Raw genomic sequence first — 18295 nt, forward strand, 5'->3', positions numbered from 1 at the left:
TTTGTTGTTTTCTTGTTTACTCAGATAAATATTCTTTATTTTTCTAAATATGTGTGGTCTTTTTGTGAAGTATTCATTGTGTTACTGTGTTTGTTTGTTGCAAAATACTTTACACAGCCTGACTGCTCTGTACCAGGCTACCAGAGGGTGAGGACAGTTTATCTTATTGTGTATCTAGCTTATCCAGAATAGAGTGGTGGTTCCTGCTGGCCTGGGTGCATACCTCCTCAACCATCAATTCGATTTCTACCAGTAAGATAGCTGTTTCTATGCTGTTGCATGATCAGAAGCTGGATTAGTAGCCATGCAGAAGATGGCTGGGGTTGGTTTAGTGTTGGAGTTGTGCGTAGACTGCTTTTTTGATGAACTTGCTGACTAAGGCTAGGTGAGTCAAGGGCAAGATCTTCAGTCTAGAGCATTGATAATCAAAGTACGGTCCGGAGGCCGCATGCGCCCTCCTTGACCTGTACATGCGATCCCCTGGTCAGCAGGAGCACTAGGCTGCTGTTTACTGACTCAGCACTAAGAATAAAAAGATGCTCAATAGACAGGCAATTATTTATTTCAAGGTTAATTGGTGTTAAAGATAGAAAGTAACTAGGCCTGCGCTTAATTTTAAAACACCTTCATTTTTAAAGACATCTTGCAGCAAAGGGTAAAAATATGAAAGCTTCTTAAAAATTCAAAAAGTGTATGTAATTAACATTCCAAACCTTTTCACTTAGTTAATTGATTTTATCAGTGCTTCCAGAAGTATTGATCTAAAAATTATGGTTTTCAAACATGAATTTAGAAACATTAACTCTTCCCTCTACTCTGACGACAACACCAAAAGTGAACTAAAGAGGCATTTCAGTTGTTATGTGCACTCTTTGGGTGGGTTCTATTTTACATGAACAACATTATAGTTTATTAAATTACACAGGATAATTTTTTGTACAGCACACACCCTTGCATCATGCTTTTCGAGCTCCCTGTATATGTGATTAGGAAGAAAAAGGAGAGGAAATGAAATTAAACATTTGCCTGGGATCACACAATATGATAAAGAAGGGGAAGCCGGGATTAATCCCAGTTTTTCTGGTTTAACATTGTTCAATTCAGCCACCAGATGTGTATCCTTCGCTTCACCTGCACCCATTTTACCACTAATACCCCCAAATCCCCATGCCTGACTGCCACCCTGCTGGCCGGCCCTCAGGTACATCACAGACCAAACGTTTTGGCCCCTGGGAAAATGTTTGCCAGTACCCATGCTTCTAGAGTGCGCTTCCTCAGGAAGGAGTGGTACTGCACTGTCTTGACAGCTTTTAGAACAATGCCTTGAGCGAGTGAGGAGTTGATGATGTTGAGTGGGTGGGAGAAATTACTCTGAGATAGGTTTAATGAACAAATAGGGAAACACATCATTTCCATAGCGAGAGGCTGTGAGCGATGTGGGGATATGGGGTTTGAAGGATAATTATGGAGGGATGCAGTGTGGAGGGAAGGGTATTAGAGGAGAACGAGGCATAATGTTGTGATATTGGATGTTTTGTATTGCTTAACGGAAAGAAAAGTAGATGTCTTTACCCTTTTTTGTTGAGTGTTGGATTAGAGGATCAAGTAGGGAATTGATGCAATTCTGAATAGTCTTGAAGAGAAATTTGCTTCTGTTGCCGACTTCACTCATGGAGTTATTGTAGTACTTGGCTTTGGCTGATATGATGAGTTGCCTGCGTATTACGCACCGGAGGCCTCTTTACAAGTCCATTGGCCTTGTAAATATGGGTCCCTTTCACGCATGACTCTGAGTGAAAGGGACACTGAATGGGTGCTGATGTGGGTGTTCTCACGCAACCTCCATGGAACCTGACAAATTTCTAGATTTGCAATGTTTTGTAAAGCGGTAATGCATCAGAATCCTACGCCTCCCCAGAGGAGGCGCAGGAGTGATGCAACAAGGAGAAATACTTTCATTTCTCCTCACGGTTTCCTTTTTCCATGCGTTCTACATTCTACAGCATGCATGGAAAGAGGAAAATGCCATTAAATTATTGTTTTTGTGCAGGAAGGTGTCCCTTCCGTCACAAAAACAATCATCCCCTCAATGCAAGCACCCTTGCAGCATGATGCAAGGGTGCCTGGGCTGGCTCGTGGCAGCCAATTGTGCGGAAGCGCAGGGGATAGCACACGGATGAGTTGTATTGTTGTTAATACGACGCAACCCTGTGCTTTTAAATTTATGCAGCTCAGTGCAACAAAATGTCTTGTGGCGCCTCCAGGGCCAAACTGGGAACACAAACCGGCCCTGGCAATTGAGTCTGATCAGCCGTGTGGGGGGGGGGGATGCTGGTGGTGCGCGTGTAAAACACTGCAGCTGCTTTTGTTACAGGGGGCCGATAAAAACTGACCCCCTGGTAACAAAAATGCCCCACCCCCAGGGGTGCAAAACCGGCCCCCACCCAGGTGGCTCACCAGGGAAACACCCGCTATGGCCACTCTGGCCCTGGGCACTCACTGCATCCCTTTTTTGTGAAAGAGGCCCAGCGACTTTAGAAATGTGATTTCAACGGGGCTTCTGTTTTCCTTTCATCATCTTTCCTGTCTGTGCATGGCATGTTTGTTGTCAGTGTGGATTTCAAATTACACAGGTGCAGAAGCAATCAACTTGCATCAGATGATTAGGACTAGATGAAGGGCAAGTAAATATTCTATGTAAAAACCGTGGAATCTTAGGAGGGTGTACTTTCATTTTTAATCACCACTGTGCATTATAGGAGAGACCATTTTCACAAACTGCATATAAATCTAACTTTAGCCTAGAAATACCTCCAAGTACAACCCCATCCAAGCGCCTATGCAGTACTTGACCATTCAACTGGGAGTTTTCAGACCATACTCACTGTTTCTCTTGTGGATACTGATGAAATACAATGGCTTTTAGTCCTCGAGGCTAACGAAAGACGACTTGAGATAGAACCCCGGACTGAAGAATCCGCATTTGAACATGACAAATAATCTTTTTTTGATATTCTGATCAGGAATCGAAGGCAGGGTACAGCATCATGAATGGTTTTCCTGAGTAGGAGAGAAAATATTCTTAGTGAATCCTGAGGGAAAATAAATGCGCAAACACTATGGTATAAAAGCGTACTAAAAAGTTGTCTCCTTGATCAGTCACTCTTTAGTTAGCTTTATGCATTCCACAGTGAGTAAATCATAAAGAGCAGCATATTTCAGGATTGTGGGTTTTCGAGATAGTATGCAAACTCAAAATGGAATGCAGTAATCAATATTTAAAAATATCAGCTATTTGTGCCTATTGGTGGCACTTTTGCACTACAAGGTGTTGGTAGTGATAATGGTGTGAACACCCACAAAGTCATATGTTTTAGACCATTCATAAACGTTTGTGATGCCATTTTCACAAAATGTTATTGTTAATTAGCACTTGCATAATACACAGTTTGCCATTAGAACCGCTTTGCAGTCTATCCCAGTAGTGATGTGAGTTTCAAAGTGCTTCTCTCGCCGAGCAGAGTCTGATTTGGTTTTGGGTAAGTTGCTGGTTGTCTGCACATCCAAATGTACACCTATGTGGCCCGGTTTACGTCAATGCAACATCCCACTCCCATTTTTTGCAGAGGGGATAGGAGGATTATTTTCATAAGGATAATTGTTTTCTACATGAGAAAGAAAATAAAGTGATTGAGAAATTTCAACGAAATCCTCACCTTGTTCCGGTGGATTTTTTCCAATGCGTCCAGTCAGTGTTAGAGCGAGCTGGCATGTGCCAAGGAAACAGTTAACATGGCTGGTTTTCCAGGCCTTTGCCTCGCGCCTTATGAACTGGTTACCAGTCGTACATTTCTGAGCATAATTGAGTGTACTATTGTGAGGATTTCCAAGGTTTTTATGAAAGCGGCCCAGCATCTTAAAAAGAACATGATTGAACTCTGTATAAATGTGATTCTCTACATGGCAGCTCGTGACTTAGTAAAAAATGTTTCCGTGATAGAATTTTTTCCGACAATAGATTGGTGCCTCAATGCCTTTCAGATAGCAATTCATTGTGTGCATTGATTACGTTCATAACATGAACTTGCAGTATTTCCAGCACAAAAGAAACTATAAATGCACTACAGAATGAACGTATGTTCCCGTTTTTTAAAAGGAATGTTAAGTGCATGAGCAGCTGGTGTCAGGGAAGTGATGAGGCAGGGAACGGGGACATAGGGGTGACGGACGAAAAATGTTAAAAATAATAAAAAAGAATGTACATGCCGCCTGCCGCATCACGCTCTTCTGGTCCTCTCCACCCCAGGCACAGGCTCCCAGATTCCCTTGCGACCAATCCAGGCGCTGCTCTCATGCTCCTGGTGGCATTAGAGCAGCATAAGGATAGGACTTCGCACCCTCAAATTGCACCTCGAAAGACACTGATAGCCTTTGCCTTGTGTCTCCTAACCCGGCAACACAGTTCGGGTTTCAGACAGCTCAGTGTCCATGTCAGTTTGACCGTTCTGAGATGGCTGGCCAAACCAACATGCGCACAGACAACAGTGCCCACCCCTCCCCCTCGTCACTGTTACCCTGATAGCTGTTCCCCCAAAAGGCTTGGCCCGGGAAGGAAATATAAAACAATAATAAGCACGTTTTATTTTTCAAGTTTTTAAGCTGCTGGCAGGGGGGAGGGGCCGACGCTCCTCTGCCATAGCGGAGGAGCAGCCGCTGGTTAAGTGTTATTTGCTATCAGTTAAAAAAAAACACAGTTGGCCTCTTTACAAGTCCATTGGCATTGTATATATGGGTCCATTTCACTCATGACTCTGTGTGAAAGGGACACTAAATGGGTGCTGATGTGGGTGTTCTCACGCAACATCCATGGAACCTGACAAATTTCTAGATTTACAATGTTTTGTAAATCGGTAATGCATCAGAATCCTACGCCTCCCCAGAGGAGGCGCAGGAGTGATGCAACAAGGAGAAATACTTTCATTTCTCCTCACGGTTTACTTTTTCCATGCATGCTACATTCTACAGCATGCATGGAAAGAGGAAAATGCCATTAAATTATTGTTTTTGTGCAGGAAGGTGTCCCTTCCGCCACAAAAACAATCATCCCCTCAATGCAAGCACCCTTCCAGCATGATGCAAGGGTGCCTGCGCTGGCTCATGGCAGCCAATTGTGCGGAAGCGCAGGGGATAGCACACGGATGAGTTGTATTGTTGTTAATACGACGCAACCGATGCAACCCTGTGCTTTCAAAATTACGCAGCTCAGTGCAACAAAATGTCTTGTGACGCCTCCAGGGCCGGACTGGGAACACAAACCGGCCCTGGCAATTGAGTCGGATCAGCCGTGCGGGGGGGGGGGGGGGGGGCGATAAAAACTGACCCCCTGGTAACAAAAATGCCCCACCCCCAGGGGTGCAAAACCGGCCCCACCCAGGCGGCCCACCAGGGAAACACCCGCTATGGCCAGTCTGGCCCTGGGCACCTCACAGCATCACATTTTTTCTGTTTTCCTTTCATCATCTTTCCTGTCTGCGCATGGCATGTTTGTGGTAAACATCACTTACAACAAAACTTTTACAACGCACTACCATTACAACGCGGTCATTACAACGCAAACCATTACAACGCATTGCGCTGGGGGGCGCTCTAGGATAGGGAATACGTTTAATTTACTATCCAACACCAGGGGGGAGGGGCCGACGCTCCTCTGCCATAGCGGAGGAGCAGCCGCTGGTTAAGTGTTATTTGCTATCAGTTAAAAACAAACACAGTTATTCATGCATTTATGAGAAAGCAGATATTGTGCTTCGAATGGCAATGAAAAACAGTACACAATGCAAGCTAAGGTGAATTAGTATTTTAAACTTGTTCAACTACATTGCTCCTTGCATTATGATTTAACTACAAAAGATGTGATTTCATAGCAACAGTGGAGTATAAATGACAGAATTACTCACTGAATGATATAAACGTAACTGTCGTGTTCCCTGGACCCCCAGAGCACACGCCAGACGTCGTGGTATTATCAGGTAACCTTTATTGTATATACATCATGGTCAGTCACGTATCGCCCCTTGCCCTGCGACCTCTCGCCCTGAGGTCCGGTCCTTGTGTGTGTCCCCTGATCCCTCCCCTGACCGGATGTGGTGTCCGGTGTCCCTCGTCCCTGACCCTCGCCTTGCAGGGTCCTAGTGCCACCTGGGCACGACATCTCCCCCTTTCTTGTAAAAACAACTTTGATTGTCCTTTGCTCCATGTCTCGTGACGGAGAGAGAGAGAGAGAGAGAGAGAGAACTAAAAGATTTCTCTCACACGTCCGTTCCTGCATCTCCGCCTCCTTACATCTCTTCAATCAGTCTTTTTGTCTTTTTGCATTCTCTCTTTGGTCGCTGGTCCCGGGCGTCCGTTGGTCGCTCCGCCTGTGTCGCATCCCCCGTCTGCTCTTGCTTTGGCCCCTCTTCTTCTTTGGTTCTCAGTTCTTTGAAGTGAGAACTGTTCCGTGTGACATGGTGCTGACCTGCTGATGCGGTGATCATTGGTCCAGTTATTTTTGTTACTTTTAGCGGGTCTTTGGAGAAAGCGCTGTCTGACTTCCTTGTTTGCCACTGTCTCACGAGCACCATGTCTCCTTCTTCTATTTTGCCAGTTGTCGCGTGCCTTCTTTGATCGGCATATCTCTTCATCTTCTCTTTCTATTCCTGGTCTCTTCTGGCAATGTCTTTATGTTCTGCCTTCTCTCTTTCTTTGAGTTGTGGCAATCTTGTTCTACTTGCTCGCCCTAACACCAGCTCAGCGGGACACCTTCCCGTGGAGCTGTGCGGGGTATTTCGATAGTCTCTTAGTACTTGACATAGGGCCTGGCCAATCGATATCTGTGTCAGCTTTGCCCTTTGTACTGTCTTTTTGATGGTCCCCATGAACCGCTCTGCCATCCCGTTTGCTTGCGGCCACAGTGGTGTTATTCGCCGGTGGTTTATTCCCAGGTATGCCATAAATTTCTTGAACTCTTCCCCTGAGAATGGTGGACCATTGTCTGTTTTAAGTGTGTGGGGTGAGCCCCATGCTGCAAGAACATCATCTAGCACTGGTAGTGTCGCGCTCGCTGAGGTTGATGATACGGATCTCACTATCGGGAACCTTGAATACTCGTCTATGATCACCAGCAGGTAGCTTCCTGTCTCCAGGGGGCCATAGAAGTCTGCTGCTAGCTCCGTCCACACCGCTGTCGGTAGCGGGGACATTTGCAGCGGTTCTGGTTTGGACGTTGGCCCCGTTATTTGGCAGACATGACAGTGTGTCACTGTCTCCTCCACCATGTTGTCTAGTCCTGGGAACCAGACCTTTTCCCGCAGCATCTTTTTTGTTGCTACCATGCCCCGGTGTGATTCGTGAGCTAGCTCCACGGTTCTTCTTCTCAGGGTCCTGGGCATTACGATCCTTGTGCCTCTCATTATTATCCCTTTTTCACTTTCAGATAATTCTTCGTTGACTCTTTTGAAGGCCAGCAGCTCCTCTTTGTCTACTCCCCTCTCCACACTGGTGTTGGCGTTTACGTGTCTCCATCGTTGTGTTTTGGTGATCTTCATGATCTCCTGCATGGTATCGTCTTTTTTTGTTTCATGTTCTAGTTCTTCAAGTGTTATTGTTGCAGGCGTGCTTAGCTTCAGTGCAAAATTGAGGTATTCTTCCGCCATTGTTGTTGATTCTGACTTCTTTGGTAAGGGGTGTCGTGACACATAGTCAGCTGGATTTTGCTCCTTTCTGGGCTTGTGGATTATCTTGAAGTTGTAATCCATTATCCTGATCCCCCATCTTTCTATCCTTGGCGGTATTTTTGCATTCGGGTTGCAGTATATCGTTATCAGCGCCTGGTGATCCGTTATGATTGTGAAAGGCTTCCCGTAGATGAACATGTGGTAGTGTTCGCAGGCCCATACCACTGCCAAACTCTCCTTCTCGGGCTGGGAATATCCCTTCTCAATGTCTGACAGGTTCTTGCTCCCGTAGGCCACTATGTTTCTTGGGGAGTCTTTTCCTGGTTGGTGCTGTGCCAAGATTGCCCCTAGTCTGACTGGACTCGCATCCACAGTTAGTTCTGTGCACAGTTTGGGGTCAAAGTATGCTAGGTGATCCACCGCCATCACAGCTCTCCTTATTTCTTTGAACCCTTTGTCACACTCTTTTGTCCACACGAAGCTCTGTCCTTGCTTTGTCAGCTCTCGTAGTGGGGCGCTTACAGTGGCAAAGTCTTTGATGTAGCGCGCGCAGTAGCTTGCTAGCCCTAGAAATGACCTTACTTCCGCCACATCGGTGGGTTTCCTTGACTTTTCTAAGGTCTCCACCTTGCTGTGATCCGGCCTCATTCCTCTTTTGGAAAAGATGTGGCCGAAGAATACGAGTTCGCTCCGCCCCAGTTCACATTTGTCTTCGTTGAGTGGCAAACCCTCATTCTCTAGTTGCGAGCACACTTCTCTGAGTGCTTGGTCGTGCTCCTCATCTGACTTTCCGAACACCAGGATATCGTCGCTGTAATTTAGGCTGTTCTTGACCGGTCTTATTATTTGTCGTATTGTCTCTTGAAAGATTTCTGCTGCGGATGAGATCCCGAAGCTCAGGCTCTTGTACCTGAACAGGCCTAGATGAGTGGAGAACGTCGTGATGTATCGCGACTGAGGGTCTAGTTCCAGTTGGTGGTACCCTTTGCATAGATCTAGTTTTGAGAATCTTCTTGTGCCTGTGAGACAGCTAATCATGTCGTCCAAATGTGGTCCTGGATGACGCTCTCGCTCGATTGCTTTATTTGGGATTCTCATGTCCACATAGATTCTTATTTTTGATTTGTCTTTCTTTGGGATAGCTACTATTGGCGATACCCATGGTGTCAGACCATCTGCGGGCTCTATTATGTCCTGTTTTAGCAGCTCTTCCAGTTCTTCGGCCACTTGTGGCTGCAGGTGTATGGGTATTCTCCTGTGGTGTTGTGCAACTGGCCTGATCGTCTCAACAATGTGCAGTGTTATCTGCCGTCCCTTTAGCTTTCCTAGTCCTTTTAGCAGTTTGGGGTATTCTTTCAGAATGCTTTCCCTGCCCGACATGTTGTATGTCATCTCCATCAGCCCCATTACTTGGGCCGTGACGTCACTCAAGAGGCATGGCGCAGGAATGTCCCCTTTTAGCACATGTATTTCTTCTCTCAGCCTTTGATCCTTGTATTGTAGTTCTTCTTTGAACTTTCCCAAATTGATTACTGGTGTCTTCGCCCCCCACGTGAATACTTGTACTCTCGATGGCTTCAGGGTTGGTTGCACCTTCATTCTTTTGTATTCGGAGACGCACATGATGTTGCACGTCGCTCCGCTGTCTAAGACGAACTTCTTTTCGTGTGGCCCTACATTTATTGTTACCGACTCAGTCTTTTTTATTTTCTTTTTGTCCACCAGGCATATTCTCTCTTCACTTTCTTCTTCTTCTTCTGATTCTGTGGTGACATTTGTCATGAGGTATAGCCGTTCTGTTCTATCTTCCTCACTTTCTTCCCCTGACTCTGCAGACGAACTTCTCACTCCAGCTTCCACATGCCTGATGTGTCTGCTAGTTGGCATCCGTGCTCTTCCAGGTCTTCCCCGGTCATTTCTAAATTGTGTCCCTTGGCACACGCTGGCGTAATGATTCCGCCCGTTGCATTTGCGGCATGTCTGGCCGAATGCTGGGCACTGCCCCCTGTGTGGAAACTCCAGTCCACATCTGTAGCAGGTTCCCTCCAGTTGCTTTTTCCCTGCCTGGTCTCCTCTGTCTTTCCTCCAATTTCCTGGCCGATTGTTAGTGGTCATTCGTTGTATCTGTTCTCCTCCTCTTGTCTTACCTCGTTCCATCTCTTTTGCGTGTGCAGTCGCTCTTGCTTCCGCCCTTCCTAGTGCAAGGATGTTCTCTAGGGAGATTGGTTCTTTTAGTACCCTTGCTCTAAATTCTATGTCGCGGCATCCCTCAATGATGCGCAGTCTTATTGACTGCTCATTGTCGAACTTGTCGAATTCGCAGTGGGTGACCAGTTTCCGCAACCTCGTTGCGAATTAATCCAGGGACTCCTCCGCCTGTTGGAACGCGATCATGAAACTATACCTCTCAAAGTCCACGTTTCTTTGTGGGTCAAATTTGGCCATTAGACACGTCTTTAGCTTGTCATATGTGTCAATGTCACCTTTTGGCAGGGTCACTAGCAAATCCTCGATTTCGTCTCCAACAAAATTTATGAACAGTCCTCGCTTCTTGGCCGCTGTCACATCAGTGGCATCGATGTAGTTTTCAAAACGTCTCACCCATTTCTCCCATCTGATCCCAGTCTGGGGTTCAGATAAGCTAAATGGTAGTGGCCTCCTATATTGAGCACTTGGTTTTGGGTCTGCCATTTGCACTCCCTCCTTTGTTCTTTGTCTTGTCTCTTTTCTTTGTGGGTGGTGCTCTCTATATTGTTTCACCTTTCTTTCTCCCTTTAATGTTCTTTATTTTTTTTCCATTAAATACAGTCTTTATACCCACTTTCGTTGTGTTTGCCAGTGCTTTTCCACAGTTTTCTGGCTTTTTCGTCTTCTTCGCGCTTTGCCTGGCCTCAAAATGGCCGCCGTGCTTGTTCTCTGTTCCTATTGGCTTGTACAGCCTGACTCTAAGATGGCCGCCGTCTTCTCGCGGGACTTCGCGGCCAATTGCGATGCAGCCTGACTTCAAGATGGCCGCCGCGCTGATTCTTCGTTCCTATTGGCCCTCGCGCCTGGTACCAATATGGCCGCCGAGACTCTCGCGAGAGCTCGCGCTGGCTTTTTAATTCTTCGAACCCCGTGCTCTTTGGCTGGCGCTTACCGGATTTGTTGCTTCTTCGTTCGCGGCGGTCGGGGTGGGCTTCCACGTCGCTGCTTACTTCTCGATGGCGCTTCACTCTTCCCTCTTCCTCTTGACCACGACGCGATCCAGGGTGGGCTCCTGGTTTTCAAATCGCGATTCCTGCACACTGGATTCTGATCTGGCACTCGTCGCCAGATGTTGTGTTCCCTGGACCCACAGAGCACACGCCAGACGTCGTGGTATTATCAGGTAACCTTTATTGTATAGACATCATGGTCAGTCACGTATCGCCCCTTGCCCTGCGACCTCTCGCCCTGAGGTCCGGTCCTTGTGTTTGTCCCCTGATCCCTCCCCTGACCGGATGTGGTGTCCGGTGTCCCTCGTCCCTGACCCTCGCCTTGCAGGGTCCTAGTGCCACCTGGGCACGACAGTAACTTTTGAAGGAGAATGGGCATCTTTAGGGGTGGCTGTTATCCAACAAAATTGGTGAGGCTAGTATTTGGGGCACTGACAGGCACTGACAAAAAACATGAGTGCCTTTAAGTGCATCTCCAGATCTCTCAATCGAGGTCCATTTTGAACAATGTTTATAATGGGCCATCATTGAGAGCTCTGGAGTTGGTGCTGGAGGCACTGCGAGTTTCACACAGTGCCGCCTGTCAGTGAGCTAAATTCACTGTAAATGAAAACATTTAATTTTACTTACCTACTGTCTCGTGCACAATGCTCCGCTCCATCTGGTCATCAATCCAGGACTCCAGCACAAGCTCCCAGAGCCTCAGCCAGCTCCCCTCTACCAATCCATACACTGCTCTCATGCTGTTCAGGTAGCATGAGAGAAGCACCTGGATTGGCTGGAGTGGGCTGGCTCGACACTCTTTCATTCACTGGGGGTCTGTGCCTGCTCTCCACTCAGTTGTGTTAGACAGCTGGGTGGAAAGGTTTAAAGTGTGCATGCCAGGCTGGCCAGTGCAAGATAGCTGGCTAAAGTGACATGTGCACTTCAAAAAGGAGTGAGTACCACTACCCTGCTGCCATTCAGCAGCTGTGGCCCACCTCACCCTCAAGCACTGGCTCAGCCTGAGAGCAGTGAAAAATTAAATAGTAATAAATGTATTTTATTATCATTTTATTTTTCACCTTTGCTGCTCTTGCAGCACGAGGGCTATGCTCCTCTTCCCTAATGGAGGGGCCGCGCTGGGTATCTGGTGTGTGCAAGTGGGATCCTTTTAGGTTTGGCTACAGCCTGCTGTTGTCGCTGTTTGAGGAGCTCCTGTCATTGACTTTGAAATGTTTTCCATCGTTTGATATTGCATTTGTGGGCTATTCGTCAAGGCCTTGGCGCTTTGGGTTCCTGTTAGGTTTTTGTCATGGGGCATTAACTATGCATTTATTAGCAGATGCAACTTATTGAGTCAGTGGGTTCTCTTTGATGTATTTACTTAATTGAGAAAGCAATATTTTATTTGCTGGCTTGTGTTTTTTTTGTCCAGGAAGTTCTTGCTGTTTGGATACCACAGCCTGTCTTAAAGGCATGCCATTCTATACTCATCCTTGCATTTTTACTTGTTATACTTTGCAGTCATGATAGGGCAATGTTGAATTTACAGTTGAATTGTTTACAAAGAAAACACATGCAGGATGCCATTCACTACTTACCTGTGCATGTTCATTTGTTTGACTTTGTAGTTATGATAACATGTTGTTGAATTTACAGCCTTATTTTTTACAAAGTGAAGAGATGCACACGCATATGTCTATGGACATACTAGCCCTTTGTCATAGGTATATGCTATGCAATATTTTGCTTTATGTGCCTTTTAAGTTCACAACATGCAACAGACAGCTTAGTTTTGCTAATGCAGTCTGCTCAGCAAAAGAGCTTGACAGAAAATACGTTATTAGTTTTTAAAGGGTTTATCCTTGCCAACTTAATACACACACACTGTGGTTATGTCTCAACACAGTTCAAAGAGAATCTCTGCTCAAACACTGGTAGCTGTGCCATAAGCAGCAGCCAGGTCACCAGAGAAATGTTTTTAAGTTCAAGCACTACCAACAATTTTAGAACCAAAAAAATGACACAAAAACATTTCCAAACCAATTAAAAACAGAAAAAACCCAAAAAATCTAAACCGGATAAGGGGATCCTCATATATACTGTTAGATCTGGGGGTCTCTAGTTGGCAGAGGTAGGTACCACTGTCCAAATAGGGACCCTTGCTTCTAGTCAGGGCAAGGAGATAACCCTCTGAGATAACCCCTGCTCACCCTCTAGGTAGCTTGGCACGAGCAGTCTAGGCTAACCAGAGGCAATGCGTAAAGTATTTGTACCAACACTCACAGTAACACAGTGAAAACACCACAAACTGACTCCACAACAGTTTAGAAAAATAAAGGTATTTTTAATCTAAACTACACAAGACCAAAACGACAAAAATCCAACATACACAGTTCAAGAATATGGTTTCAAAAAGAGTTCTTAAGGTTGCGATAGAATTCTCTACGTTGCGATAGAATTCTCTACAGATGCGTGAAAAGTTCACAGTTGCGTCACGTTTACTCACAGTACCTTTTAGTTGCAACAAAGTTCCAAAAGCAGAAGCTGGTGCGGTGGAAAACAAGCGATGCGTTGCTCCTGAGACCCTGGGGAGGCGTTTGCGACAGCCCCGCTGCAGCAGCGGGCGTGTTGCGACGAATCCGGTCTGTATGGATTCCGGTGCGTAGGTTCCGTAGGAAGTCTGTTCTCCCAAAGGCACGATGCGACGATCTCATAGGTGCTGCGATGATCTCCGGGGCGACGATGCGCGGTCCAGCGATGATCCTTTCTCTCGCAGCTCCTCGATGCGATGATTCTGCGACGACACTCGCAGCTACGTGATGCGGTCCGCAAGCAAGCGGTGCGGCGTTCTCACCCAGCGACGACAGGCTCTGCGACGATACTCGCAGCGATGTTCGATTCTCCCGCACCGGTCTGGTGCATCCCGCAAACGAAGGATGCGACGTCTCTGGCAGCGGCGTCAGGCGCTGCGACGATCTCGACCTCCGTAGCGGCGGGAAACTTCTCGCACTGTCGGGGATGCGCTCCGCAGGCGAGCGATGCAACACTTTTCAGTTTCAAAAGTCACTCAAGCTTAGTTTCAAGCTTCCCAGCACAGGTACAACTTCCAGAGGCCCCACAACTGGATCAAGCACTCTAGGAAGGACAGAACTCTCTCAGCAGAGTTCAGGGAAGCTGGGGGTGAAGTCCTTTTGTTCCTGGGACTTCAAAACAGGGAGCCAGCTCTTCTCAGGCCCTTGGAGATTCTTTCAAGACAGGGGACACAGCTCACAGCAAAGTCCTTCCCCTCTCCTTGGCAGCAAAGCAACAGGTCAGTCCAGCAGAGCAACAGCATGACAATCTTCCTTCTTCAGAGTCAGCTTTCTCCTTGGCAGAGGTTCCTTCTTGATTTCCAGGATGATCTAATTTTCTGTTGTCAGGGGTCCTGTACTTATACCCCTAAAGTCTTTGTTCTCTGGGTGCATGTGGGCCCTGAGCCCGGTCTGAACCAGTTCTGGGTGGATCCTGAGAACTTTGTTTTGCTGGCTGCATCTTTCCTTTCAGAGTGAGGGGCAGGGTCCTCAGCCGCCCAGCAGGGGGGTGGAGCCAGCATTGTGGAAGGCAGGCACAGCCCTATTCAGCCCAGGTGCTAACTCCTCCCACCACTCCAGTTGCAATTGCAGTCATTCAGCCTAGTGCTGACTCATCCAGCCTCCTGGGGAATCCCCCAGCCCCTGTCACTCTCAAACCAGACAGTCAATACACAAAAAGGCCCAGGCACACAGAAGGGTCAGACAAGAGAACAGCAACTTTCTAAAAGTGCTGTTCTCAAACACAGGATTTAAAAACAACCTTTCCTAAAAGATGTGTTATTAAATTCTGAGTTCAGGGATACTAGATACTTATGTCCTATCTTGTTCCTATGGGAAGAAATGCTGTTAACCCCTGTAGCCAGCATCCCCCATGTTAACCTATGGAGCAAGATAGCCTTACAGTAGTGAAAAACGAAAATGGCTGCCATTCACTACCAGAGCATGTCACCTGCACTAGTACATGCTCTACCTTTTACATACACTGCACCCTGCCCAGGGGGGTACCTTGGGCCTTCCATAGGGGTGACTGATGTGCACAAAAAGGGAAGGGTTAGGCCTGGTCAGTGGGGACACTGACCAGGCGGACATGGCAGTTCTAAACTGCACACAGGCACTGCAGTGTCAGGCCTGAGACATCATCTTAGGGCTACTCCTGTGGGTGGCACAATCAGTGCTGCAGGCCCACTAGTAGCATTTGTCATCACCAGCCCTGGCACACTCAGTGCACTTTACTAGGGACTTCATGGTGATACAAATATGCCAAACAGGTATATTCAATCATGATAACAATTTACACAGAGAGCATATGCACTTTAGCACTGATCAGCAGTGGTAAAGTGCGCAGAGTCCTATTGCCAACAGCCACGGGTCAGGAAAAACAAGGAAGGAAGAAGCAAAACGTTTGAGGATGACCCTGCAAGAAAGGCCAGTTCCAACACAACCCCCTTCCAGCCTAAAGCCAGGGTAGACCAAACGATACCTCGATGGGATTCCCTGCTTAAGGCGATAGAACACGGAAACTGGCCCACACAGCAGGGCAGTCCTGTTCTACGCCGTCCTAAACCCAGTTGGATCACTCTATCCATACTCTCAGGGTCCACCATGCCAATCCATGTGGAACCCTTCTCCTCACCTGTGGACACCACCTGTGCAGCACCTAACTTTAATTTCCTCACAGGTGTGTCCCAAAAGACCAACAGCAAGCCACAGTGACCACCAACAGTGATCAGGGATGAGACCCAGGCCTCATGCCTCTCAGGGCGCTCAAACCTCTGTGGCATCAGAGGGTGGGGGGCAGTAGCCCCAGGTGCTTGGCACCCTTTGTCCACTCTCTCTCTTGTCAGGTCAGGTCTAACACTCTGGCACTGACCCACCAGTCCCGGACCTGTATCCGGCGGCTGGACAGGAGGCTGAGGTGGGCTTCTCCACACCCGGTCCTCCTCTTCCTTGCGGCTCTGTACCCTCCCACCTGGAGCGGTACCCCCTTCTAGAATAGCCAGGGCACCTGTGGCAGGTGTCCCTCACCATTCATCCACCAGTTCAGGGGTGCTATCCTGCAACTGGTATTCCAGGTCAGGGGGATACCCCGGGCCTGGCCCTCAAACCTAGGCTCCAAAGCCTCCAGGTCAGACAACACCTGAACCTGGTATCCCCACCCAGGGACCAACCCCTGCGGTGGAACACTTGCCTGGAGCACCAGGACTTCCCTCACAGATATGCCCACACTAGTAGACAGTACCCACCTGGCCAACACAAGGTTGTGACTTAGTCTACCCCAAGGGTGAGACTCCTGCCCTCCATCCAGGGGCCACCCTGTCCACCAAGATAACCAAGAACACAACTTTCCTACCAGTTCAGGACCTCCCTCCAGCAACTGGTCTCCCAACCTAGGGTTTAACCCCTCAGGTTGTACCGGGGCCAGGGGCGAGGACTCCCTCCCTCTGCACCCCTTTCCAGAGCGATGCACCCTCCCTATTGGAGGGGTACCCCTGTGAACCATATTGGTCAGGACACTGGTTACAGATGTCCTTCCTTCCAGGTCAGGCAAATCCTGAACCTGGTCTCCCAACCCAGGGACCAAAACCTGCGGTTGTGCATTTGCCTGGCACGCCAGGACCTCTGGGGACTCACATAGTACCCCCTTGAGGGTGACACACAACTCATGTGTCCTGTGACAGTCTGCCTGGCGCAGATCTCCCGACCCCTGTCCACCTGACAGTGCGGGAAGACCCCCAGGACAGGAGTGGTGTCACCATGGTCACTCATTGGGGACTCAGCCCTTCTGACTGGTCCCTGACCCACTGGTTCTCCCACTGGGGACTCCTTCCCCCTCTCACCCCTCAGTCTGGACTTCGGTACCCTCCCAAATGGAGCGGCACTGCCCGACACCAGAACTGATGGAGGCCTGGTTACAGGCACTCCCCGTTCACCAGACACTAGGAGATCCTCCTCAAATGGCCTACAAGTACAGTCTAGGTCCCCAACCTGGTGTCCTCTTAATGAACCCTCCAGGCCCTGAGACTGGGTTTCGGGCACCGTGAGACACACCGTCTCACACTCATTCCTTCTCCACTGAGACCGGACATGAGCCCCTACACCCCTCCCACTACACTGGGACCTAACTGGGCTACACTGAACCTCTTCCACCTCACAGGTCTGGCAGATATCTAAGCCACTCCTTTTGGGATCACTCCCCAATGCCTCCTCAGACTTTCTGGAATCCACCAAGAGGTCTGCCTCCAACGCAAGCTCTCTGGGATCAGAGAACTCACACTCCACCGGGTGTTGGCATAGCTCTGGAAAACAGGGACTTAAAATATGCTCTCCAACAAATGAATCACACAGCCCCCCACAGTTGTTAACAAAGCTACCCTTTGCCTCAAAGATAAGCTCTCGCAACAACATGTGTGTTCATCAAAACAAGGTAAATTGACCAAAAGTTAAAAAGAAGCGCAGAAGCAGGTTCTTTGGTGTAAGTCTTCTTGTCACAGCAAGATGTTTAATTTTCTCCAGACTTGAGAATAATATCAATCGCCGACACGTGTTTCGTCGTGTGCGGTTGAGTCACACGACTCTTCAGGGCTGGTAATACAAAATAATGTAGGCAAGTTGTTATCTAAACATGTTTAACTTGATGCTGCATATGGTGACAATTGTGCAACCGACATGCAGTTGTGACGTGCGTTTGTATCGCACATGGTTGGTGAGATTTGGTGAAGAAACTTTCATATTCGGGCAAAGTGATTGGTCTATAGTGCTAATGTGCACGTAGAGAGTGAGATGGACTTAAAAAGACCTATGTGTGGTCATGTGTCACTCGTACACAGTGGTCCTAGAAATTAGAGGGTGTTCGTAGTGATGGTGAATGAAACGTGAGATGTCAGATATATTTAATCTAATTAAATATGTGAGGAGGTATTTGTGTGGCCTCATGACGTGGTAGTGATAAGGGTGCCTATATAGGTTAAAGATCCAGAGAGCACAATTCATGCAAAATCTTCTGTTCTATGGATGATAGGTATTACCTTCCACTCCAATTCCAATGTGTGGTTGGAGTAAGTCTGGGTCTTTAAAAGCTCAGTTTCAAGCTATATAAGGTAAGGGTGAAAAAGAGAAAAAGGAACTCATAAGGAGGCTTCTAAAGGAAGCAAATGCTTGTAGGACTAAGTTGAGTCTCGGGCAGCAAAGAAAATCTTTCTCTTACCAATGGGTATTCTGTATGTATATGAAACAGTCGATGCTGTTTGACAAAGTAATCAGTTGCAGTATATGGATAGAATTATCGTATCCCACTGGTAATTTCCATTTGAAAGTATAGCGCTATATA

At 47.6% G+C, this 18295-nt stretch overlaps 1 protein-coding gene across 1 annotated transcript in view; it reads right to left on the reverse strand.

Annotated features, from left to right (window-relative positions):
- Positions 1-18295, reverse strand: part of LOC144820239 (melanopsin-like) — a 992733-nt gene that overhangs the window by 237031 nt on the left and 737407 nt on the right. Inside the window, exon 7 of the mRNA XM_078677835.1 lies at positions 2886-3060. Coding sequence (XP_078533961.1) covers positions 2886-3060 — 175 coding nt within the window. The remainder of the gene's footprint in view (positions 1-2885; positions 3061-18295) is intronic.

This window comes from Lissotriton helveticus, chromosome 2_1, assembly GCF_964261635.1.
Source record: "Lissotriton helveticus chromosome 2_1, aLisHel1.1, whole genome shotgun sequence".
NCBI classification, from domain to species: Eukaryota; Metazoa; Chordata; class Amphibia; order Caudata; family Salamandridae; genus Lissotriton; species Lissotriton helveticus.